The 27,673-nt window shown below is 42.3% G+C and overlaps 1 protein-coding gene across 2 annotated transcripts in view; it reads right to left on the bottom strand.

Moving 5' to 3' along the window:
* The window catches only part of ldlrap1b (low density lipoprotein receptor adaptor protein 1b), a 37,531-nt gene extending 12,317 nt beyond the window's left edge, over positions 1 to 25,214 (bottom strand). Inside the window, exons 1-5 of one of the 2 annotated variants that reach the window (XM_035168013.2) lie at positions 24,780 to 25,214; positions 8,087 to 8,229; positions 6,633 to 6,745; positions 4,322 to 4,436; positions 1,072 to 1,144 (exon numbers count right to left, since the gene is read on the bottom strand). In XM_035168013.2, the coding sequence (XP_035023904.1) occupies positions 1,072 to 1,144; positions 4,322 to 4,436; positions 6,633 to 6,745; positions 8,087 to 8,229; positions 24,780 to 24,864 (529 nt within the window). In that variant the 5' untranslated portion in view covers positions 24,865 to 25,214. The remainder of the gene's footprint in view (positions 1 to 1,071; positions 1,145 to 4,321; positions 4,437 to 6,632; positions 6,746 to 8,086; positions 8,230 to 24,779) is intronic. The other variant, XM_035168012.2, reaches the window with a different exon arrangement.
* Between the last annotated feature and the right edge of the window lie 2,459 nt (positions 25,215 to 27,673).

The raw sequence follows: 27,673 nt of genomic DNA, 5'->3' as shown, positions 1-27,673 counted from the left end.
AAGAGGAAAAAGAAGAGAACGCAGACGACAACGAAGAGGAGAAAGAATATGATGTCGAAGACAAAGTAGAGGATGATGGCGACGATGGCGACGCAGATGACAAAGAAGATGATGAAGACGATAACGAATATGAAGACGAAGAAGATAAAGAGAAAGACGAAGACAGTGAAGAAGACGACAAAAACAATGAAGACCACCACACAGACGACGACGTCAGACGAAGGCAACGAAGAAGTAGAAGTAGAAGAAGAAGGGGTAGAAATGTGGAGTGAATGAAAGAAGCAGTTAGAATGTTCATACAATGAGCATGTGAGTCTCTAAAGTCCTGAATTAACCAGCACATGAGACAAGATCAATGGCGCTGACACTGAATCTGTCAGGGGGTTGAGCTCGCACTGACACACGTACACAATCATTTTCTTTTCTCTCTCTCTCACACACACACACTCGCCATCCCAGCACCCGTCTCTTCGCCCCCTCACTGTACTCTGCTATTAAGGGCACTCACAATTTCAAAGCGGGTCGATGCTTTAAAGCTTGACATTAACAAGAAAAATCTAAATATATTATGAGGAGATAAAGAACATTTTTGTAGTAAAAGATGAAAAAAAAAAATTAAATACTGAGGGAAAATCCTAGCTCTGGTACATCAGAGTCCTATTATCAAAGCTGATCTCCTCCACTCAGCCCACCTCTGCCCCGGGCTAACCTCAAATCCTCGACTCCCCCAGTCGATACCTATATGAGATTTTAACCATGACGGAGTTTTCTGTAATAGAGAGGCGTCTCTGACCAAAGCAGGTCTGTCTGGTCTCTGATGATTTAACAACTGTGTGGGGAACTGGTCCAATCAATGGAAGCAGACAAACAGTTCTCCATTAGTTGACATGACCCCTCAAAAAGAAGTCAAGGTCAAAACAAATGATAAACGTTTCCAAGTTTTCTGCAAAACCTCAGGATGAAATACAGAATGACTGTGTACAGTAAGAGGAAGAGAATAACAATATGTGGGGGAGGAGAGGGAAAACTCATCCATCACATTCTGGTCGTCAGGGAAGCGACCATGCGTACCTTCCTTGGCAGCCTGCCAGAATTCAAACGCCACTCTGAACGCCTGAGCCACTGTGAGGGTTACCGCCTGGGCCTGTTGGTGGGAAGCAGAGAGACAGACACGGGTCAGATACAGCGGAAGAATGAAATGAAGATGAATAATCAGCCTTCTCAACCACGGGAAGGAAACACTCCAGGAAGTTGACGGAACTGTGACCCCAATAAAAACAGGAACTGAGCACGAACACGAGGAGTCCCCTTTCACAGACACTGGAGGAGGAGGAAGATAAACCCGTGCGGCTCCATGGCTCGTTGTTTATGAAAGTGGGAGGATACGTGGCCTTCTGGCCAGAACTAAATTAGTGAGGGGAAGGAAGAGGAGGGAGTGGTTCCCTCATTCCGAAAAACCTCCAGGGATGGAGAGAATGCCAAGAGAAGGATGACAGCCTCCCCCGCCCTACATGTTCTCACCCTGGTCTGTCTCCTGATTTAATGCTTGGACTCAAAGTGGCAATGCGTTTTTTCTAAAGTTCTCTTTTCAAGACATCTGCATTAACTGCTTTGCACACTTTTTCAGGAGCAAAAGCTGAACGTAAAGAATCTGACGCCTGCATTTGTACCATGTCGCCTTACTTTAAACAATATGTTTATTTATATGTAACTAATTGCAGTGAAGGGGTATTTTGACATTTAGGAAATTAGTTGATTTGCTTTCTTGCCGAGAGTTAAATGAGAAGATCAATAGCGCTCTCACGTCTGTATGCTAAATATAAAACCACAGCCGTAGCCAAATAATTAGGATTAACAACAAGGGGAAACAACAGGCTCTGTCCTGGTGCAACAATATACACCTACCAGCATCTCTAAACCTCATTACTCAACACGTTGTTTTTTCTGTCCAAAAATATTAAGTGTAAAAACAACATGTCATGGTTTAACATGGGGGTCCTGTAAGGGACTGTTTATTGGCTGGGAGCAGACTAGTTGCCTGGCAACCTCACAATGACAAAAAAAAAGACTTCTTAGAGTCACAGTGCCTGACCAAGACAAAATGAGTTATAACCATAGACTATATATAAAGATGGACGACATGTCTCCACCTCCACTATCCAGAAATGAAGGCTGAGATAAAAAAAATCCAGATACAAAAACACTGTCATCTTGCTCTGATGACATCAGTTGGAGCCAGAGTCTGCGCATTAGCGATTGGGGGATGTAGCCGGTCTCGAGGTCACACAGTGTCCAATCAGGAGTCAGTCTCAGCTGTCTACCATGACATTTCACCCCACAAGTAAGGTTCTCCAAAAGTAGCTTCACCATCATGTCATCCATCTTTATATTTAGTCTATGGATGTAATACACTGATTACTGAGCCTAAGAGATTTTCAGATAGATGTAAGCTACGTTTCCCCGTTTCCAGTCGAAGCTAACCAGCTGCTGGACGTAGCTTCAAAATAAATGCACAGATATGAGAGTACTGGACTAAATTAATTGTATTTCTCAGCACCGTAAAATATTTGTATTTTGCACTGTGCTGCCTGTACAAGACTATCACACTACTTATCTTGTATTTTATTTAACTGTCTGAGGGCTGCTGTATTCTATTTAAAGGGGACATAGCATGCAAATTCCACTTTGTTAGTGCTTCTACAGGTTAATGTGGGTATCTGGCATGTCTACCAACCCAAAAACTCTGGGGAAAAAACACTCGCGCGTTTTGTTATAGTTCCTCTAAGTCAGAAACGTCATGCTTGAGCGACTCGATTGCGCTTCCTGGGTTTTGTGTCGTAACAAGGAACTGGAAGTCTCCCTACATGGTCTTGGCCCACCCCCCCGTCCCCCCACACTCGCTACGCCGGGTTTACACCGGAGGCAGCGAGGCTGCGAGGCAGCGCAGCGCCGTTCCCAAGCACACAGCCGGGCTGTTCACACGGGACGAGCATTTCTCCGCTGGTCAGCCCGCGATTCACTCACATGTGGCATTTGTCTGGATCGTTGGGACTGGGAGGCTGCAGCAGCTGCTCGGGAGCGACCGCTCGCTCTCCCGTGCGTGAGCTGGAATTTGTGTCAGCGCCACACAGCCAACAGTGTGGAAGACTTCCGCAGTGTTCAGCACTACTGTAACCCCCGAACCCCGACATTCAATGGGTACAACAACAAGCGGAGAAAGCAGAATCGCGGGCTGACCTTATATATACAGTCTATGGGGCTGACCAGCGTGGAGAAATGCTCGTCCCGTGTGAACAGCCAGGCGGCTGCGTGCTGGAGAATGGCGCTGCGCTGCCTCGCAGCGGTCTTCCACACTGCCAGCTGTGTGGAAGACTTCCGCAGTGTTCAGCTCTACTGTACGCCGGGTTACAGTAGTTACGCCGGGTTACAGTAGTTACGCCGGGTTACAGTAGTTACGCCGGGTACACCGGACGCGGCGCCGCTCGGAGGCAGCGCAGCGCCGTTCTCAAGCACGCAGCCGCCTGGCTGTTCACACGGGACGAGCATTTCTCCGCGCTGGTCAGCCCCATAGACTGTATATATAAGGTCAGCCCGCGATTCTGCTTTCTCCGCTTGTTGTTGTACCCGTTGAATGTCGGGGTTCGGGGGTAAATGATGGTCTTCATAGCCCCCCCCACCCCTCTCTTTCTCTCTCTGTCTATCTGCTTGTGTGCTTGTAGTGGATGGGCAGAGGGGGACATTTAATTATGTGATTGGGAAAATTAAAACTCCAGGACAACAGAAGGGGAATACAAAGTATGGGATGCATATTTGATAATTTATATCATATAAAATATGTAATTTATATCGTTTAAAATCATGGGGGGAGAGGGGGGAGGGGGGAGCTGGCTCATTAGCATTTAAAGGAACAGGCAGTCAAAACAGGTCACTCTGTGGAGGGCTGTTTTATACAGGGTAAAAAGGGTGCTGTTTTATATGATCCTTGTGGTATTTTGACCAAAGTATGTTACAGACATTTCATTAAGACCCCAAGGAACCATATCAACTTGTGGTAAAATGGGCATGCTATGTCCCCTTTATGTGTGAATTTTTATTCTTGCATTTCTTTACTGGCTGCTGCTATGACAAATACAATTCTACAGGGATTAATAAAGTCATCTATTTATATACGCGTTCAAAAATACAAAAAAAAAAGGGAACTGAATTGAGCCATAAAGATAATAACTAATATTTATATCCTAAAGAAGTTACTGGACTATGTTGGGCACACACACATTTGTTGTCTCACTTGACACTCAACGGGAAAAACCTATCTACTCACCGTTTTTTTCTTAGTGCAGAGGAAGGCATGACACTCGAGGGTCTCATTGTGTTGGCTCTGGACAATGTAGGCAAACACTTTGTCGTGCATCTTGTCTGCCGTGCAATATGATATTCTGAAAGGGAAAAAAAACACACTTTAATAAAAAACACTGAGACTTTAGAGTCTTCACAGATCAAGCGGCGCCCCAGCAATCAGATTTTTTCTTTAAAACATGTTACAGGAGAAAAAAACCTGTGCATTCTTAAAGCCAGCTCCACACACACACACACTCGCACTGCTCTGCACGTCATCAAACACCCCCCCAGCTGTGTACAGGTACTGAGCCCAACATCATCATAAAACTGAACCGAGTGGACATCTGTGCTGTTCCGCAAAACGGATGCCATCCCTTTCTGCTTTTTAAACAAGTCACTACACTCCCACTGAGTGCACCCGTTAAATATGACGTACATGAAAACTCCCAAAGACAACGTTTCCTGGCTTGTTGTGGTGTCAAAGGTCACCTGTTGATGTGAGATTTGTCACATATTTATGAGGTATCCATCTCGCTTATCGGTCTCAGGTGCAGAGCAGGGTTTTAAATTACGCTGTAATGCTTCACAAATAGCTTTGCTCCACGGTTTGATCATCATGTCATCTTCACCCTGATACCAAAGTGATGGGATCAGCGGCCAGTTGACGAGGGAGACTCAAAATGATGGAGGAAGGCTATAAGAAATGTCTGCCATCTGTCCTTCTTTTCAGCTGCGACCATGTGCACCAATGTCACTGTGGTGTAGACACCCTTGGTAAAGTTATGACTAGGGAATATACAGTTTGGAATAAATACGTCAATAATGAAAGTAAGGCAAGAAAAGTTTGAGGAGGTTTTAGAATCACAGCTGCGCTCTGCACAACAAAATCAAGATTTAGAGGAGAGCGTTTTGGGTGGGAGCGTCAGGGAAATAGGGTGTCTCTGCAAATCCATTTCTTTTATTGGTCATTCGTCTTCTCAGCAGATGTCTGGGGAGGAGAGCTCCAATGGGCTGCAACACCCAACCAGCTGCTTTATGTCTTCACAGCATCCTGAGGTTACAGCTGGACCCACCTCACCCAGTCAGCCTTTTAATTACTCCTAAATTTACATACTTTTCATTCATCAAATGAGAGAATCCATTATCAGTGCTGCGTTTAACGGGCATTGCATAAAAGGGGGGCTGGATGAATCGGGTATTTTTATACTCAAGCACCACGACAGGGTGCTCCACGAAAAATATGAAATTAAGAATATTATTTTTCTTATCTTTATATTCCTTTTTCCGAAACAATAATCAAAAGAATAATCATTAGATTATTTGATGATGGAATTAATAATCCGTTGCAGCCTTAATTATCGGTGACTGCAGTTAACAGCAACATACACATTTTATCAACTTAATTGTATCCTCTGTTTTATCCATCTTCTTTGAAAGGGTTACTCAAGTTCAATCTAAAAAAAAAGCTCAGTGATTTAGATACTAGATTTTAATATAGATAAATGCTGCGAGCCTGACAAATTGACTCAAACTTGCTCAGCCAGGAAATTCGATGACAGGTGGGGGGACTGAGGCTTTTCTCTGAAATGGCTCAGATTTCCAAGGTCACCCTGGAAGACAACTTGTCAATAAAATGGTTCTAGGATAACTCCAGAAAACTGTCGATGATCAGTCTGCCTAGTTTTAGACAAAATTATTCAATATGAGGCTATTCATGCCTCGACAAATGATGGAAAGTCCCCGCTTGCATTGATGAAGACTCATAAATGTGGGATTTTAGAAAAGTGACTCAAGCTTTGCTCAAAGGCTCAAGGCCGGTGGAGGTTAGTCAGCTTTAATGGAGCAGGCTGCAGCAGGCAAGTGAGATCTGTAGATATTTAGTAGAGAGGACAAGAGAGAAATAGTGTGCGTGAGTGTGTGTGTGTCAGTCAGTCACACCTAAGGTGAAAGCTCAGGCGTACAGCTGTGAGGGAGTCCCATGGTAGTTGAGATTGATGAGACGTACAGTTTATGGACTGTCTACATTTCTCCCTCTCACACACCAAAGACACACAGACACAGACACAGACACCCACACAGACAGAGACACAGACACACAACCCTGCTATGTAGTACCACACATCCTTATACTCACATTCCTTCAGTGATGGATGAGAACAAGACAGGAAAAAACACTTTTTGTTTTAAATTCAGGGTGAGAGTATTTAATAATCGGAGCAGCCCGGTTCAGTCCAGGACACGGAGTGTGTGAGAAACATTGACACGGCGCCTGAGGAGTCGGAAAAAAAACTGACCTGTATATGGAGATGTTTTCTATCAGCTGGTTAGAGGCACTGTCGTAAAGGATGATTCCTCGTGGGGAGACCGATAACGTGACTTTCTGAAGTTTTTTTCCACTTGCTTTGGCCTGGAAGATGGGGAAGAGAAGGATGAGAAAGAAAGGGCGGAGGCCACAAGGAGAAAATATATGTGAAAGAGAGACAGAAAGGGAAGGAAAAACAATCAATACCACTTTGAATTTATGTTTAAAATTATTTTATTCAAATCAGTCACAAAGCACAATTCCTACCATCAATCGTCAATCAAACTCTCTAGAAATCTCTGACTGTCTGTCTGTATCTGGCTTCCATATCTCGAGAACTGTTCATCTTATCTGCGTCACACTCAAGTATTGTTAAGAGCCACAGGAATTGAGGTGTTGAATTTGGTGCGACGTGGACGCACAATATATTCAATATCCGCAAACTTTGAATAAACAGGCGACCAATGCACTGTAGCAGCTGCTGTTAGGACTAATCAATGAAAGTGACGTTGATCACAAAAACAGCGCATTCACTAGAACTGCAACTACAACCGATTCTCCGGTTTGGGGTTCTGCTTCGAGCTTCTCGGAACTTAAACAGTCAGCCGTCGGTCTCTACTTGCCACGGATCAGTTACAACAGGTCACTTGCACAGCTTCAGAAAGAAATCTGCAACCAGCATTGCGACAGGCCTGGCAAACCGACAATTCCAAACAGACATGTTGAGAACGGGAACTGCACAAGTGTTTCAAAAGAAAAGTTAATTTTAAACTGAACTTCTAACCAATAATGTTGTTGTTGACTTGACCAGACGTATCTGACATAAGCCATTGACCAAAGACTTTGTCAAAACAAACACAAACAAATCAAACAAGTTTAACAACAACAGTATATTTTCGACTGAGAACCACAGAGAAAATAGAGAGAAAATGTAATCTTTTCTAAAGGCGAAACGTTTTCAAAAAGAAACTCCCACTCAGCCTCCTAACATCCTTTTTGGAGGGAAACCAAGGGCAGCCAATAGATCAGGCCCAACCAGAGCCTCTGCCTCCCTCTCCATACATCACTGTGTCCCAAGTCCCCTATTCTGCCACCACTAACTTCGTTATCCATTGAGCTGCCAGATCCAATAACATTAAGCCCTTTTCTGCAATGATAAAGCTGGTTGAGCCATGCAATGAGCGACAATGTTCTAACTAATTGCATCCTCCTCTAAATGTCAATCTGGACCTTGGGTGGGATGAGGGTGAGTGGGGGGTGTTGACTATGATTTACAAGTGGCTGAGGTGATGATGGGGAGAATATAATATGGCTGCTTCAGAGAAACTTAGTTTTCTTAAACCAGGCATGATGAGAAGATTTTAGAAGGTCTGTGTATTAAATCGAATCGAATTAAGTTATGCGTGTGTGTGTGAGTCTTCGCTGCTGAAAATGTGTCTTTCTTACCGTAGCCACTATCCTCTTGACGGCAGCCGCAGACAGCTCCTCTCCTTTGGGCTGCTCGACCATCGTGACCCCCAGATATTTGAGCTGGAACACCATACCCTCCAGTAGGGTCTCCCTTGTGTCAGTCCAGTTCTCCGGAAGCTCTGCAAGAGGAGAGACATGCATGACAGCTCATCAACAACACTGTTGCTCTTACTGTTAAGCAGGCCGAGAGATACTCTGTGTCATATGTCAACAAAGCTCAGCGCTATCTCTCTGTGTCCACTAGCAGGATGCTAAACTCAGCTGGATTAGATACGACAGCAGCCGAACTATGTGCTCATGGCTGTGTCTAATTAGCTGTAGCTATACCTTCTTGAAGTGTGAGGTTAACTCAAGTGTTTTATTAAGTGAATATTTCACTGGCAAAAATAAATCATGTCTATTTTCACAGAAATATAAATATAAGTTACTGGAAATTAAAATGAGGAAGAGGGCACCAAGTTTTTTTAAACCTAAATAAAAAGGTGGATCATCTTCTTTTGGCGGCCAGAGCCGAGGTCCTGCCAAATGTGAACTGCATAGGTAAGTGAGTGTTAAGTATCAGAAAAAAGTATCAATTCTCCAAAAAGATAAATACCCTGAAATCTCTGAAATACCACAAAGGTCTCAAAAGACTCTTAAAACCATGAAAATAAAAAAGATTTTTGACTCAAACTCAAAATTTTAATCATATTAATAGGATAGGAATATCCTGAAAATACAAATAAGAAATAATACTGATATAGACAAACATAACTCTTAATAAATACCTTTTGATTCATAATGTAAAAAATGAGCAAAAGGATTTGTTATTTCCAGATGCTATTAGAAAGCAACTTGAAAGTAATCTTAACTGTAAATTGGGTTTAGTAGCTTCTATCGTAGTTTTGTTATTTTTTTACATTTTCAAAGTTACTTATTTAAGCATCTGTTATGTACCACTGTAGCTGTGACACTTTTATTACCCTGCATGGGGTCAATAAAGTTTCTTTTATCCACTCTGGCCCTGTGTGTACTCTGCACTGTATCCCTCTCATTTATCACACAGACTAATCGAGCATAAATGCCATGAAAACTAAATTAAAGTTTAATACGAAATGTCAGTGGTGGTCGTTGGAATATATATGTTTTCAACAAAGTGCCAAGTACAAGTAATAAAACTGGTCCCTCTTTACTACAATCCTGCCAACTACAGCCAGCAAAGTCTCATTAATAAAGGACCATCTCCTTAAGCTTCTGTGGCAAAGACTCTGACACTTACCCACAATATTGTTCTTTTCGTTTTTTGTTCTCTTTTGTTCGGTTTGTTAAGAAATGAATTTTTTTTTTCAGAGGGAACATTAGTCACGTGCTAAAGGCAATGTCTTTTTCTCCATGTTATGTCAGTATCATAACCAATATAGAAAAATAGACGACAAATCTACCACTTTCTTCCACTATCCAGAAGCCAAAATATCCCGGATACAAATGCCGCCATCTTGCGCATTGGAGCCAGAGTCTGCCATGAAGCACTCGGGGGATGGAGCCATGGTAGCATGGTTTTAGTGATACACACACTCGGCTGTCAATCATGACGTTTCACCAGTTTTTTTCAATTATATAATTAAAATCAAATTTACTAGAAAAATTAAAAGTGTGATAGGAACAACCAACGTGACATAAAACATCTTTGAGAAAAGATGTTTTACTAACATGGCAAAAAAATGGTTACTAACATAGAGGAGGTGGGATTTATGATCTATACTGCACCCAGCCACCAGGTGGTAATTGAGACACTTTGGCTTCACTTTAGTGGAGCTGTCCTGTCGACCATCTTTATATACAGATTATGGTCAGTATGAAGAGAGCCTGGTTCACAGAACAAAGGACACAGCGAGAACAAAACCACTTGTGTGACATGACCTTCCTTCCATTTAACACCAAACCATTAAAACCCATATGTTCAAATTATTCAGCAGCTTTCAAACTTGCCACACTCAAGTCTGTAATAAAAGGAACCAGTTGCAGAAAAAGTGGAAACAATATCTCAAACCGGATGTTCACACAAGCAGACAACAAACTTCAAAAAGATTCTTCTGTATTCAGCCATTTGGTCCAGCAATAAACATGCTAACTTCTCCTTGAGGCTCATAAAAAGTTTATGGACTTGCCATTATGTGGTGTGATAGTGAGTGGAGGCCATTTGTCTCTTCAAACGAGATCCAGCAAGAAACACAGTGAACAACAACACCCCTCCCACCTGGGTGGTCTTCATGTCACCCAGTATCTTCAGGGCAATTTAAATAGACTCCTGTTGTTGCTGTAACCATGTTTGTGTAGCCATTTACACAGTCACATCTTTAATACAGATTCAATTGAATTTTGAGTCAATTGACAAAAAAACAAATTGGCCACAATCTTCAGAATTGCTTGCTTGATTGAAAACTGAAATAAATTGATTGTTCAAATACTTATCTGTAATAGTAGTGCATAGACTATCTTTGGATTTTGGACCATTAGTGAGAAAAAGACAAACTTGGGCTCTGAGAAATTGTGATGGACATTTTCATCTTATTCAATTGAGAAAATAAGATTCACTGATTAACTCAGGAAATAATTGGTGATTAATTGAAATGAAAAATGACTTATCTGATGGTATTCACACAAATCATCTATTCGTTGTCCCCATTGTAGCCCGAGTGCTGTAATTTCCTTCAGCAGCACATGATTTTTGTGCAGATTTGATTGAAACAGGCTCCGTCTCAGCAGCTTCCTTACCTCAACTGTTTCAGCCTTTCTTGAACGAATACATTTTGGATTGTTAAGCTTTAATGATAAATTGACAATTATTCTTACCAATGATGGAATAACCAAATTAATGTCATACAATTTTAACTAAGCATTTAATTTAAAGTAAATTTACAATTTATTATTTACTTCAAACATTATCCATCTTCTAATTAATGTAACCACAAAAGAGAAGTGAACAGTGCATTAAGTATTTTAAAGCGTTGTGAATGTATTCATCCGTTGTGAACACTATAGCCAGTTTCAGACATGCACTGAACTCTGCATTGAACTGCGGACATTTTCCTGAAATTTTCTGAAGGGGCTGTCCCGACATTTTCCGGTTAAATAATTTGGAAATGTCCTAGTAAGCTCCTGTGAGAATGCAGCAGGAAAATGTCTGGAAACTACACTGCGAGTGTGCGATCAGTTGTGTCGATGGCGTTTCTAACGTGAGACATGAAACTGGAAGAATACAAATATCGCAGGATGATAAAGACACATGGAAGATGCCTACGAAGAGGTAATCTTGGAAAGACAAATGAGATTCAAGAGCCTTTGGTAAGAAGGGCTGATGCCAGTGTCATTGAGCTGTGAACAAAAACACTGTTTTCCGCATCCAAATTTAAACCTCATATCCTCCCTCCTGTTGAAGTTGTAAATGCATCTGATGCAGACAATGTCCTGCTGCATTCCTTATATGTGAAAGGCAAACTCCAGGAAATATCTGGACCCAATTTTGCTGACTTTTTCCGTGGTTAATCGCTAAAAATAGCATAAGACTTTATGGTTTTAAGAAACCATATCACATGAAGCATTTGAAGAAAGCAGCAGAGGTTAACATATAACATTCCTTACCTCTCCACCAAAACCAAGCCAACTGTGAGTGGTTATGGAGAATGGTTGTTAATGGTCTAAATGCAGCTCTAACCAAACCCATACTTAAGTAATGGGTGGGTGTTAACAGTGAACACCCACTCTAAGGTCAAGGTCTTTGCGCTCCTAAGTATGGCGAACAGATCAGCCCCCCTCTGCTGCTTCATTAGTCCCTGGATGAGTAGCACCCTCACTGTAATATAATCTGTGGCGAGGAATCACTCGCTGCCGTGAGTGACCTAAATCAAGTTACAGACAGGTCCAAGTGGACTATAAACGTCCATTAGTAGGTGTAGCCACTTGAAACATTTGCAAACAGTTACACAAACACAATGGCAATGATAGCCTCAGCTGCTGTGACATATCTCACCTTTAGTGTTTGCTTGCTTTTGTAAAGGCAACAGTGAACCTTCAGTCCACAGTTTTTGCGGTTTACAAAAAGGAAACATTGCCGAACCGGTCTGCATTTTTAACAGTCTGTGAGATTTGCTTTGAAAATGGTCAGAGTGATTCAAGGCTTTGGAGAGATGCCATTCACATAATACACACAATTGTAGCAGCAGGGTTGTTCAGGTCCAGCAGAGAGGGATCAGAGTCAAGCCTGTGCGCTTCAACTGCCCATACTAATGCCTGCAGAAGGCAAGTCTCCAGGGATGATGAGCAGTTCAGCATGAATGCATAGTCTACGGAATACTCCATCCCTAGAGATGAGAAGGCTACTGTAAGACTAGGGCCACAGCCATACTTAAATGTATTGCACAAGTGGTTTATCTCTGCATCAGTAATAATCTCCGTCAATTCGAACACACCTGAAAATGTATTTCACGTGACCATTCATTTACACCAGGCATGTGCGTGCCAGTGTAAACAGGAAGCAGATTGTCTTAATTACAGGTGATACTATGAACAAGAATCAACAGTCGTGAAAGGTAAGATGAGGGATTTCTTTCCTTGGACCTATGATGAGGTGGAACTGTTACTGACATTCGGTATAAATTTTTTCTCCTTTATCACTGGTGGTCGAACTGATGAAAAAAAGTAAAGAAGGGAATGCGGAAGACTGTCAGTTTCTACACGTATCAGTTTTTATCTTCCCATACTACAATGCAGCTTGATAAAATTCAAACTAAAATAATCGAAGCAATTCCAACAGGATCCTCGCACTTTTAATTCCTCAGGCAATAACAAGGCCAGCAGTTTTTCCAAACTTCTCAGTGGGCGCTCCAAAATAGTCAGCAACCTTTAACATAACAGTGATGCATTTTAAAACTTAAATTTAGTAGCAGTTGATGTAGCCTAGACTATACACAGATGATGGGTAATCTGAAACTTGCCTAAAAAGGCAAACAAATGAACAATGAAACAACAGCTTTCTTCAAAAACAATTGCAGTTCAAATGAGCAACTCATGATTGGAGGCTATTTTTAGACTGGTGCATAAACCCAGAGTACTGCTATGTATGGAATAATAATCCATTTTCATATTAGTCTCACACACACACACACACACACACACACACACACACACGTTAAGTTGCGGTGCTGATTAGACAAAACTTCAAAGGCTTTTCGGCTCCGCTGGAGCTCCGGCTGGTCAGAGAGCAGCACTCGCCTGTTCGTACGCCAGAGAGAGCAGGCATCTGATGTTCGTCTGAGTGAGAGGAGAATAAGAATCATGGGGGAGACTGCTCCCAACATCAGCGAGCTCAGGAAGTGTGAGGGTTTGATTAGCCAATCATCTTCAAAGAATGATGTGGATAATGAACCAGTGTGGTTCATTCGGCCTTGTTCTAGCTCTGCAAGTTTTTACAGGGCCTGGTGCCTGCACCTTGAACTTATGGAATACTGAACACACAGCCCTACACACTCACACAAAATCCCATTAACCAATACATACATATTAAAAACCCTTCAATGGAGATGTTCATGCCACACAAGGGAAATCTTTTTGGTCAGTCAATGTGTAGTAGCAGACACATTCACATTGCTCTCTGTGGTAGAGTAATTCCATGCAAAGACTTTGCAATAGGTACAGGCAACTATGGACCAGGACATAGGGTGAGTCTGAGTGAGATGTAGAGAAGAGAGGCCTTGCCCAGTCAGACTCTGATACTCATCACATTCCATATCTACAATTGGCAAAAAATCCATTATGATAGCATCTGTCCCCATAAATGTAAAAAACTATATTTCTATCCAAGAAATATATATATATAAATATTCAAAAGAAAGCATCCTGAAACTTTCAATAGTGTCCAATTGTTATTTTTCAGCTTGGACACTTAAACTCTATAATGGCACTAAAGCACATACCTCCACACAGTGCTTCCCATCTCACAATGTTAAAAAAGGGCTAAAAAAACAGACATCTAGATCTGCCCATTTCTCTGAATTGTCCGAATTGTAAATAATTGCTTATTTCATGTGTAATTTGTGATGTGATAACAGTTCATGTGCATGTGAACTCCTAAACCTTGACAAACATCTTCTAGGAAGCCACTAATTAAAGAATGATCTGCCTGAAATCCTCCAGCCAGTTGTCCACTCTGCCCATCAAGATGGAAATTTGCTTCCATCACCTCTGTCTCCTCCTGCTTCAGACAAGTCTCAACACTACACCATACTACTCAGCAAAGAGAAGAGCAATGGAACAAAGAAAAGACACATAACTACTTCCTCACTGAGCACTTCACCTCATCTAAACCACAGTGTAACACTACAGATCTTTAAAATCTCTATGCGACACTGTCAGCCGAGTAGCAGATAGGTTTACAGGGACATTAGACTTCTGGATAAAACAACCCAATGTCTCCACGCCCCACCGCTGCATAATTATTGCAGCTGCTGATTCAGGGTCATGGCAGAGACACATTATAGACCCGGTATCCTTGTATTGTGCTGTATTACCCTGCTGCATGTTCTCCTTCCTCACTCTCCCGCTGACCTGCACTTTACACGTTAACAATAAATACCAACAATAACCAGAAGTTATTAGGACATATACAGAAAGTAGTTGAAGTTTACTTTGTGTGTTTGATTTGCCTGACTTTTCTCTGATATGGAAAGAGATATCCGTATTAACACTTATTTCAGGTTAAACTGTGTTTTTTCGAAACTGGCCTGTATGATTTCAGGCAGGTTATTGAAGCTGTGGGGTTCAGTGAATCTCTGGGCAGGAATCCTAACAGTCTCTCTGTTGTCAGTGTGAGTGTACAATCTGCTCTCATTTGCCCACTTTTTACACAAGATTGTCGTAGAGGACAACACACTGAAGAGGTCTTAGCCTCTTTTTTAAGATCTGATCATTCAAGTCTATGCATAAGCTGGGACTTTTCATTAAGTTTTAATGAAGCTAATACTACAGAGGCAGTTAGGCCCTTTTGAGTCTTTCAGCAGGAGAACATTCAAAGGGTGGAGAATGTGGTGGTGGTGGGTATTTGGTCAAAAGCCAACACAGAGGATATGAACCAGGCAATTTGGACAAGGGTGGGTCAGAGAGGATCCCTATCGCTTTCCCTGTCAACAGCCAGCGACAGTGACTGAAGATCGGCTCTTCATGGCCTTGCCTCTGCTTTGAAAGAAGGGCAGTTGATAGACAGGAAGAAGGGACAGCCAGATAAACCTTTGTCATAAATTAAGTACAAGCTGATAAGAGAAAAGGGGAAGTGAGGTATAATCATGAAATAGAGTAAAAAACCAAGAAAAATATGCAAATGATGGAGGCAAGTCAAAATTTTAACCATAAATTCACACACATGTCCTTCACATAACAAATGTAATGGACAATTAGGGAGATGCAACAGTTTAATCACCGTGGAAACAGCAGGAACGCTCTGCTACGCTGTGAGTGCAGGCTAAAAAACGTAGTTAATACTCTGGGGATGGCAGAGAGGGATATGCATGCAGCAAGAAGGGGATGAAAACACACTGTTCACAGTGCCATCCTGACAATTCAGTCATTTTATCAGTGCCATCAAGAACGTGCTTCCAGACAACATTTAGAGAGTTTCTCTACAGAGATGAATTAAACATGAACATTCCCACTCGTACACATTCAGTGACACATTTCTCAACCGAAAACAAACTCAAGGGTTACTAAGTTGAGCACTTGGCGTGACTGAGCTCGTCAACTGTGACTTCACACCATGATTAACTATCACATCAAATTGTAGGAGTTAATGCTAAAGCTGTGTCTGGGAAAATCTTTTAACACCCTTATTGTTGACATCATTCAACAAGTGATAACAGATTACGTCAGTAATGAATGATTATTCTGGAGTTCTTGTAGGGGGAGCAAAGTGGCAGCTCGGCAGCAAAGTGGCCCAGCTTGGATTGACATACAAACACAAATAAAGACATTCAGGTCATTAGTCAAAGCCCTGCCACCTCTCCACAGCTCCAGCAGGCTCCACAAGTCCAGCCTGCTGCATCAACATTTTCCCCTTTGTTGAGTTTTGAAAGGAGCTTCAGAGCACCGAGAGCTCTCTGTGTGGTGTCTCGTGGGCTTCGGTGAATGAGTAAGAGGAGGGGAGTCCAAGTGCATTTATATGGGCCCTTTGGATACTACACTGTGAATGACTTATTGTTTTGGTACCATCTCCTGAATGAGATGGGTCTCCTCTGAGGCTTTTGTGTTTCTAGAACACATTGGTGATTGCACAGTGAAACAAGCACTGATGCCAGGCAAATAACAGGATCCCACTTCTTGCTTTGGTTGGAATCACTCTGGTTAGGGGAATTCATACCCAAGGATGCTATAAATGTATCTCCTCTTTTGGGTATGAGCCACTTGTTTATTCTTGGGCTGTCAGAGTCCTCCTGTCACTTTAAAATTACATCAACTACGTGTGGAGGAACTCCAAAGAGCATCTTGTCAGAATGCTTGGTCTTCTCTGTCTTCAAGTGCCCCCATTATTATTCAGTGGGTTAGAGGTCAGGTGACTGTGGAGGAAAGTCCATGACAGACTCCTTGATTTTCTTTGGTCTTAAAGTAGTTCATGATAACCATTGGGGTGTGTTCATTCATCCTGCTGCAGTATGAATCCTTCTCGACAAAGAAGCAAACAAAAAGTGCATGTCTCTGAAGAATGGAATTGTACTTCTCCTTGGTCAGTATCAAGTCAGTTCAGTGCAGGTGTTCAACTCCAGACTACGCAAAAAAAACAAGACTTGAATATTCTCGCCACTACATGTCACTACTAGTTTGATGCACAGCAGTATCATTCTCTCTCCCTTTCATCTCCCGAAATACAGCCATCTTATACTGCCACGAATACCAAACTTTGAGTACATGTCATTTTTTCCCATTCATCCACTGTTAAATGTTTGTATATCTTAGCCCATTTCATGTGTTTAGCTTTGTTTCCCCTCTGGAGAAGTGGTTTGAAAACTGCTACTTGTCCACTAAGACGAGAAAGTCTTGTTTTGATAAGGCTCCGCAGTTTCTGCAGACTTCTTCGGCCTGGCTTCCAAGTATAATGTCTGTAGAAATCCAGGAAAAGTCAATGTGTGAACACATTAGGGGATCCCTTGCTTCATTCACCGCGAGCAAGTGGAGGGGTTAATGACGGTTCTAATGGGCAACAGACGCAAAAATGAAAAAATAAAAATAAAAAAAGAAACAAACATCCCCCGGTGAAAAAGCTGTGAGATATTTGTGGAGAGAGTGGTGTCTACAATCAGACACCGCCAAAGATGTCAAGAGAGTTTATGGTGATAAGAGCCGACACCGCTGTCTGTGTGTTGTCAAGAAAACCACACGATCTCCACAGCAGTATAAGACACTTCCTGTCTCTGCCTGCTGCATCCGGCTGCTACACCTCTCACCTGAATAATGCAGAGGATTTGATGCAGTTGCAAACATGTCTGTATAGAATACATCCGCTGTGTTGTGCATGTGTGAAACACAGAATGCAGGTGAACTTCGTAGCCAATTCTCTGAATTTTACCCGCATGTTACGTCTGAAAACAGCGGATGATACAGCCTAAAGTGCAAAAAATGACAAAAGCAGAATTGCTCATGTGTCTTCAGCTATTTATAGATCAGCTGACCTACGCCTGTAGTGAGATGACCTCCTCTTATCTCCCAACGACAAGACATGTGCAAAAACAACCTATTCCAGCATTATCAGATTCCAATCAGGACACTTTGGGGTAATTTAGAAACTGCCGACTCAGATGAGGAAAGATGCCTGGGGGTGCATAAAGATGCAGCACAAGGCTTGTTAAGACAGAGCCTTATATAACCTTTAACTGTGCCACAAAAAAGTTTTGTCTTGCGTTTCCATTGCAGACTATTGACAATTGGTCTTGTGTGACCATGTTTTGTACTGTACACTGTGTCTGTAAGCTTATATACTCTGTTCAGGCTGTGCAGGTCAGAGACAAGCACCATCATCACTAACTCCTAAAAACAGACAGTCATTTTTCGAAAAGGCTGAGACGGAGAATTGTTCAGAAGAGAAGGACTGAGTGTTAGTCAAAGGGGAAAAAGTGTGTTAGTACACATGGGACAATAGCCACTGTCTGTGCCTGCCTGATCCAGTGCCATTGTTCCCCCTCTTCATTTTAGCTTCAGTGGGAAAAATACAGGAAATGTTTCACATATTAACGATAACCCAGGTCAGAGTCTCTCCGAGTGTGACATACACAAATAACAACATTGGACAAAAATGACCATGGGCATAAACTACAGGCCTGTTGACGAGAGGAGAAATCCATATTAGGTAAGATGAACAGTCAATGGGGATCATTTCTGCTCAGCAGCCTGTGACCCCTTTTATCATCGTCCTTGAGCACCAGGATGCTTCTCTGGTTTCGGCTCCTAACAACAGGCTTATGATATTCTTAAATATCAGAGTTGGAGCATTTTCAAAGACACAGAGGGAGGTACACATGACTGTGCAGCTATCACTCTCTGATTTGATAACCATCCAAAACAAATTCAGTTGGGTGAGGGGAAAGGATTTGCAGAGGATAAGAGTCTTATGGTCATGATTTAAGTCCTAACATTGAGACACGTGTCTTTCACTATTGGCTTAATCCACTCAAAGAAGGAAAGTGAGGAGAGGGGGAGAGAGGAGAGAAATGACTGGTCATGCCAGTCAGGGATTACAAGCTGATGACCAGCTGAGGCCAGAATGTGCTCTCAGCAAGAATCAGGGTTATGAAACTGATCCTGACGTTGCCCTGTGCACAGCAACGTTTAACAGAAAGTATAATGTTCAAACTCAAATAATACTAGCCAGTAGGCTGGCATTTTTATCAAATAGCTGAGTGCAGCTTTGCATCCAAGGGTCCATGTTTGCAAGCTCTGTGTTGACCTCCGTGTCTCCTCCAATTTGTTGTGTCTGTTCCACAGCAATAGAACTGGACCCCACCTGGCCCCAGTTAATCTGAATATGATCTGGACTGAGCCCGACTAGGGTTATTGTCAGGTCTCAGTTAGTAGAAACCACAAGGTCCCATAAGGACCTCTACACCAAACCAGTGGAAGAGAAACAGCATAAAAAGAAGGATAAATGAGCCATTTGTTTGCTTTGACTGAATTCTTGTTTTAGTCACATATTGCCCCAAAGGCTGATAAATATTCCTCTTGTTCAGTGTTTGACACACAAAACCACAGATTTGCGCTATGTGTCCCTGAGATTGAAAGTCAGCTCCTCCGTAAGGTTCTTCTCTGCATCTTAAAACTGAAGTTTTTTCCCCCTCAGAGACATTTCAAGTTCTTTATTGCTGCCCTTGCAGACTCACAGGTGGTGAGGAGAGCGACAAGCCAGCGAGAGGTGGAGAAATCCTCCATTAATGAAAATAGAGTTTACAGGCAAGGGTGTGTCATTGTCATGTAAGGTTTCCTAGGATTTCAATAACAAAACAAAACAGGGATTTTTCCTTCCCAAGAAATACCTATGGGTATATTTGGACCTTGAAGAAAAAAAGACACGTTTTGAAACAAAACAGAGCAGGTCCTTACAACTACCATGTCAAATAAAACAACAAAGCAAATTTGCAGCATGGCTTCACATAGAGTTCAACTTTGGTGAACTTAGACTGTTGATGTCACAGGCTCAACCAATAGCATTAGTTGTGTGGTTGACTCTCCTTGGCCATCATTGTGCACCAGAACAGAATTATGATATTCTTAAATATTTGTGTTGGAGTATCTCCAAAGACACATGGGGAGGAACACATGACTGTATAGCCATCAAACTCTGATTTGATGACCATCCAAAGCAGATCCAGTTGGGTGAGGGGAGAGGATTTGGAGAGGATAAGAGTCTTATGCTCATGATTGAAGTCATGATTTGAGACACATGGAGATGGTGTAATCTATAGAAGAGCTGCAATTAGTAGGTGATTACTCGATCAGTTGATTTCACCAACACATTTCTTATAATACAAATATTATTCATCTAATATACACACTATACAAGTAGATGCCTTCACAGAACCAAATCCCTGGACTTTTGTTTTGAAACAAGCATTGGTTTTAGACCTGGTCATTAAACTAGCAGGTCTTACCTGAATTACAAGCTCACAAGAAAGGGGGGCAAGGGAGAGGTGGCCTTATCTACTACCTGAGTTTCAGTCCTGTCTACTGGTAAAAAAAACCAAAAGACATCCCACAAACCTCACAGCCCGAGGGCAGTGGCAAAGAGAGTTGGTGAATAAAGCTTCCTATGGCAAAGCAAATACGCAACATTGCTTTGTATGGAGTTCAACTCTGACCAGTCATGTCACAGCCTCAACCAAAAGCAATGACATTCGTGTGGTTAATATCACTTGGCCATCATTGGCTATAGTTTTCATAGTGAGCCAAAATGAAATAGGCCCTGATATTAGCTTCGTTAAACCAGTTTTACTTGCCGGACATGAAAATTATAAAGTGTCCGAAAAAAGACAGGCTGCCTTTCTGGCAGGAGAACAGCATTGAACATAAGTAAATGGAATGTACAGACGATACAACTAATTTCCTAGTCTGTCACATCCTGCACTGCCCACATTCACCAAGCGATGATATATAAGTTGCATCGGTGCTTATCATTTGCCTACTTTCCCATATATGTGACCGTCCCCTGTCAAGTCAAGAGGAAAGGGCACTATGCTTACCCGAGTTGCCCAATAATGTCTTGCCCAGACTTTGGCTGCTGTGGGCCCATATTCTAATCGTGTCCGTAGTTGCATTAGTAACAATAACCCACTCGCTAGCTGGTTAAAGCTGAGTACGCCCACAACGCAACTGATTATACTAAGACAGATTTCCAAATATACTTAATTGTGATATTTGTAGGCTTTCTTTTCGCTGTCCAAGTCTGATGGCCTTTATTTTGTCGCTAAGATCTCCAACTGACAGTGACACTTCGGACCTCTGAACTACCACACTGACCATATGTCCCAGACATATGGCTGGGGGAGATTACATCAATTTCTTAACAGGAAGGTGAGCTGGTTAGCCACTGTGCTTGCTTGCTAACTTCTTTACTGTTTTTTCAGAAGGAAATAGTCTTTTCAAGTACTGTGGATAAAAAAATGCTCTGTCTATTTTGTTGAATAGAAAAACAAATCTGTTTTAGGAGGGACTTGTTTTTTAATTTAGTTTTTAATCTAGTTTCCACCATAAATTGTTTTTTTTATTATAAAAATGTATTCTGGAGCAATAGAGTTTTTTCTAATCACAGATAAACAAATGCAATACAGCAGAGTGAATAACAGAAGAAAATAAATCAGCTTTTGCTTCACAAATTCATAAAACTGCAATTTAGAGTCTGTGCCAGTTAGTGGTTTAAAAACAACAATTATGATGTTTAGAGTATCATATTTTTCCTGCTGTGTCAGCAGAAACAAGAGGAAGTCAAACATCTATTTCCCCATGGGATTAAAATTTGTCCTCATGGAGAAGCGGCGCCAGAACATGATGGTGCAGTCCTATTCCCACAAACACACACAAACACACATAACGCCACACAGTGACTCCACACAGAAGCAGCTTACAGATACTGAAGATCTAACAGGCCTATAAATCATTGAGGACTTTACAGCTCAATAAAGGATTCCTGTAGGAAGCAATCTCCATTACCGCCTTTGCTTGACTTTGTGTGGGGGACAAAGCACTGTCTGTGGCCAGTGCAGAGCACATTCTCTATGTTGTTGAATGAATGGTAATTGTAACACCTGTTAGTATTATGCATGGCCATAGCCTGTATATAAATGAAGCAAAAACATTCCTGGATACAAACGCTGCCATCTTACCCGACAGTCGGGTATCCACACTCTAAAAGGGATGAAGCTGTGGGATCAAGGTCCCATCGTAACACACGCTCGACCAATGGTGAGTCAGTGTCAACTGTCAATCGTTATGTTTCACCCTGTTTTATAGCATCAAGAAACTAAGTAATTCCACACTTGAGTGTGATAACAACTACCTAAGATGAAAATAATTATGATGTGTATTTTGACGATTAAATTTGGTCTTTGTTCCATCCACTAATATAGAACAGGCGGGGTTTATGAACGACACTGCAGCCAGCCACCATGGAACAATCAAGACGCTTTGGTTTCACTTTACGGGAGTGGTCATGTCATTCAGGTTTTTATATACAGTATACGTGTATGTCATTTACCACTATGACATGTAAATTACAGCTACAGATGTCATATTCTGTCACACCATCTGAATAATGTATAAAATGCACGCACGCACACGCACACACACACACACACAGAGAGAGAGATTTTCTATCTCCCACACTTTTCAGAAAAAGAAAAAACAAACAGTGCCTTCATGACCTAAAAAGATAGTTGATGTAACATACCATTTCTCTCCCTGCGAGAAATTGCAACTGTAGAACGTAATGAGAGGGCAGTGCAGAGTGACATTCTGTCAGCTCAGCAGACTGCCAAAAGACAACTGAGCTAAAACCATGCAGGAAATGACAGAGCTGACATGTTTGTGCCCGTGCAGAAAAACAAAACTGCGAAAGCAGGGTAAACGGGGCACTGCAGGCACAAATGAGAGCATACTCTAAATGTTGATGTGAGGAAATCGTTAAAGTGACGCAGACGGGTCTAGTAAAACAATACTGGAATCTATTATGATTGATCACTGACAGTGGGAGAGGAGGAATGCAGAGCTGATGGATGCCAAAGAAGTGAATAGGCTGCTTTGACAAGACCAAGCCCAACACACGGGGCGTGCGAGACAGTCTTACTGTAGACATGTGGCAATACTGCCTCAAATTATGGTCTTAGTCTTTCTCAAAAATTACAACCCAAGTCAGATGGCAAACTATCAACAGAGTAAACTACTCAGAAGAGCGCATGCCTCCACCAAGGGCGAACAGTCCCTTTTAATTCAATCATGCGGCACCAAATTTCACAAACTCATAGATATAATTTGACTAAATGTGTCTGATCTTTTTCAAAAAGATCTGTAAATGGTTCCCTGGGAAAATGGTGAAAATGATGAATGTTTAAGAAAGAACAAAAATGCTCGATCCACCTCCTAGTCCAGATATGCACTAAACTTTACTGGGTTCTTTCCTGGCAAATACAGAATCCTTCCACCAAGTTTCGGTGGAAATCTGTTAAGTCATTTTGAGTAATCTTGATTATAAACAAATAAAACAAACAAAGCAGCAAAACAATTGGAAAGGGATGAACACATAACCTCCTTGGCGGAGGTAATTGCAATATCTGCATGAAAATGGAAGGGAAAAAAAGGTGTGTCCACCTTGTAGCAGAAGATTGCCTACTCTACAAGATGAAACAAGTTGCTGTTCACTGGTGCTGCTGAAACTCAGTTCAGTCTGTAATTATCTCAACAGTCCAGGGCGGGGGGGCAAACAGTTAACCCCAGACAAAACTATACCCTCCGAATGAGAAAATAATGTAGATGAATAAATGGTGTGAGAGAGATCAGTTTGCCTCCGACAGAGAAAGGATGTGACTTTTGCCACAGTCTGAACATGGGCTTGTGGCAAAGTTCAACATCAGCTATTGATCTGCCATTAGTCCTCTGCATGTGGCCCCTGCCTGCAGAGGATGGACCATGCTGCTTATTGTGCATTACCACCCCCCAGAGAGGAGTGGACAGAAACAAAGCATCGATTGCACTGGTCCGGCACGCGTGACATCTTGCTGCCAAATGCTCTATTGTCCATGAAATATAATAGGGGAAGAGGGGAGTGGGGAGCAGAGGACACCCCCTCCCACCCTCTCCCTTTGTAAATGCAAGCATGAGAAGGGTTTACAAGCGTGTGAAAGCCACGCCAGCACAGTGAGTGTGGTCATGCTGGTTGTGGTTGTACACACTGGAGAGATGAGGTGGAAAATCCGATCAAAACCTGAGTTAGAGATTCAATTAAAACCCTTATCGTATATAGGCGCCACGCTGACTGTATGTATATAGAGAGAGGTATATAAAAGGTGACCACCACGGCTCTTCACAACAGCCTCACATTTTTTGGTTTCCTGTGGTGTATCGCCTAGCAACAGCGCGTTGCTAGGATGGCACAGGCTTGCCAGGAAGACGACCACTCTCCTCATCACACAGCTGTCAGCCGAGTGACGTGGCAGACAACCACGGGGTTTCGACGGGAGTCTCAAACTTTTCACTCCCCCGCTGTTCTCGGTGTCAGTGAGCGACTCGTCGGACCCGTCAGACGTGTGCACGCAGAAGCATCCCCACCACCAGCAGCACCACGGGCTGCTGAACTCACACACGCCTCAACAGGAGTCAGTTTACGCGGCGCTGCTGTCACTCCGAGCGTCAAGTTCACATTTCCGACTGAAGCACACGGACGCTTTCTTTGTGAAACCTGTTGTTTCAGTGGTTCCTGTGCCCACCACTCTGACAGCTGTCCGATTCCCAGCAGCTGTAGCTAACGTCCACACACACACACACACACACACACAAGTTATAAAGTAGCGTCAAGTAAACGCTGCTTGTCATGTTAGCTACTAGCTTGGTTTAGCCAGATTAGCAGTGGCTAACGCCTCCGCAGGAGATGCACACAAACAGACCAAATACTTACTTTTATGTCTGCCCGAACCCCACGACTGTTTGGCGATGCTGGGGCTCCGGATAATTGCCCTTCCGGCGGATTTCAAAGCGTCCATGTCTGTAAATCCCCCCCCTAAAAAAGTCTGCTGGGCAAAGAGCTCCGACGAGCGCCCCTGGTTCTTCTGCTGTGGAAACACTCGGCTCGGTCTAAAACACCGCGCTCCTGTCCAAACTTTGTTTCGGCGTTTCTTTCCTCCCCTCCTCCTCCGCACGGTTCGCTTTCAGGCGACGGCTGCAGATCATGCTCGTCCCCCTGGGCGGTGTCATGTATGTAAATGAGGCGGATAATGTGCGTGACGCCCGTTTGAGGAATCACGCGAGTGGAGAGGAAGAGGGTTGTGGCAGCAGCGGAGGTGGCGGTGCTCACATCCCGGGCGGGCGGTGCCGCCTCTCCCCCTGCAGCCGCTCTGCTTCCTGTTTCGCTCCTCCAACACACACGCAGCTCTTCTAGTGACAGATTGTTCGGCAGTCGCGTCACGGCCACTGATTGGACCTCATGTTTAATTCCACATGGCCTCTTCTGTTCGGAGCTTCTAAAACCACCGTCTGCTCTGTGGAGGTGCGTGTAATGTCACGAGTGGGTTGGAGGATGGGGCCAATTCCATTCACCATGTAAAGGTGCTAAACTCACATTTATACATATAACCCCTTTAGAATGTCAGGATATTATCCAGAGTATGCCTGAAGGCAGCTTTAGTGACATGTAACATGTAAACTTTGATTTATGTAGTTGAAGTTATTTTTCTTCTGATTGAATCACAGCAGATAAATCTGCATATTATTCACTGCAGTAAATTGAGAAATTCCAACAATGCTGTTGTGGCCCACATTCGGCCCCCACATGGAATGATGTCACTTGGGCGGTTTGCTCATCTTCTGACCATTTATTTTGGTAGTGTTCAAATTATCTTGTTTTAATTTGATTATATAATTTATTCATACATATGTATGTATTGAGACCCTACCAAATACTTTTGCAAGCTCCCTTGCCCAAGAATAATTATTTGATGAATTCCAATTAAAAGTTTGTTAAGTCTGTAATCAAACATGTTACCTCACATTTCTATAATTGTGAATAATTTCCTTAAGGCAAAATACAGAAATTCTTACTTAACTCACATTTTATTGTCTCAGCAATGTCCTTTCAATGCCCTTTTTCCAATACGATATGATATGGTGCACACACTGAATATAATACCATTATTTTTCTGAACAAGCTCTGTATGTAACCCTGATGAAACCCTACCCTCCTCATTCCGCCCCTGGCCAATATCATCTAGTAGAACAGCTGCATGGCAGACGCTCTGTATCAGTGAGTCATTGTTCACAATCGAAGGCCATAGTCAGAGCTGAACATCTGCAGTCGAGGTGGGGGGGCTCCTGATGAAAAATGTAATTAATGGAGTTAGGGAGATGTAGACTGTTGACACAAATGTCTCGTCTCACAGCCCTGCTGAGAAGACACCGTGCTGACCAGCCAAGAACAATTCATATCACAGTGACATATATATATAGTAAAGGACAAGCTACAGTCAACTAACAGCTACTGTGACGGCTGAAGCTCAAAATGACTATAGTATAGTCTCACTCTCTGTAGACAACTCTGCAGTATGCTGAGGCTTTTTAATATTGCAAGAAATATTATAATTATGTGCCGGTGTGAAGAACAATCATACATTGAATGAGTATACCCATAGTACATGGTAAAAGCTCTTTTTTAGTGTTGATGACCAATCAAAGCGCTTTGCAGGATAGTTTTCCCATTCACACATTCACACACACACATTCACACTGTGCATCTCTACCTTCTGGTTAGTGGATGACCCGCTCTCCCTCACAAAGTACCATATGTTGAGTCTATTTAGTATTTCTTTGATAAGATCATAGTGTTATCACAGTGTTGTTGTTTGGGTGGGGTTGAAAAATTTCACATGATTCGAAGTAGAGCCCCATCTGATTTGGATTTTTGGGAGCCAATACCAATACCTATACTATGGAGTAAAAAAAAAAATTCTGATACAGATAAATCACCCATTATGTTTTTTCAGTGAATCCTAAGACATTTTTTTATCAAACCCTTATGACAAAGAAACGTGAGGCTTTATATTTTACAGTATAAACATTCATTTTATTAGATTTATAACAGTATAAAAAGAAAACACAAATAAATGTAAAAAGTAAACATTAATAGTTTTCATATCGGAAAACAAAAATGCAGATACCGATATATCTGTGACAGGATCATATTGTCTGATTTTTAATCGGCCAACTGATTTATCACTTGTGCTCATACGGAGCCTGATTTCTACTCAAACCTTCAATGATCTTCCTCCGTCACACTGGAAGTGAACCATGAGAGAGAATGGCTTTCAAAAAATCCTGCCGCACCAGATTTCACTGGAAGCTCAGAGATACAAGCTCAACAGGCTAATACGTCCCCAGGGACATATTATAGTCAACTCCACCACAAATACAGAATTTAAAGCTCAGGCAGCAGTGCTTAAAGTACTGGTTGTACTTTGCACAATAATAATAATAATAATAATAATAATAACAATGGATCTCGTTGAGAACGATCATCACATCAATGTGGTGCTGTAAACTCAGTATTCAGGCAGGTGCATTCCTTATAAGTCAGTTTCCTGGCCGGCAGCTATGCCTCACTGAAAGGCTTGAGACAAAAGAGTGCACACTCCACCAGTAAATCTGCCCGATACTGAAGTATGCAAGACATATTTGGGCTTTTAAAGCATCACCATGGGGAAATACTTACACTAGGTGTGTTTGGCGAGAAAAATCAATGAGTTTCTGCCGATGGGTAGAGAAAGAGAGAGGTGGAGACTATTAGAAGGTTGCTCAACATTC

The sequence above is a fragment of the Hippoglossus stenolepis genome, chromosome 10 (genome assembly GCF_022539355.2).
Source record: "Hippoglossus stenolepis isolate QCI-W04-F060 chromosome 10, HSTE1.2, whole genome shotgun sequence".
In the NCBI taxonomy this organism is placed as follows: domain Eukaryota; kingdom Metazoa; phylum Chordata; class Actinopteri; order Pleuronectiformes; family Pleuronectidae; genus Hippoglossus; species Hippoglossus stenolepis.
This window is presented reverse-complemented; position numbering and strand designations above follow the sequence as displayed.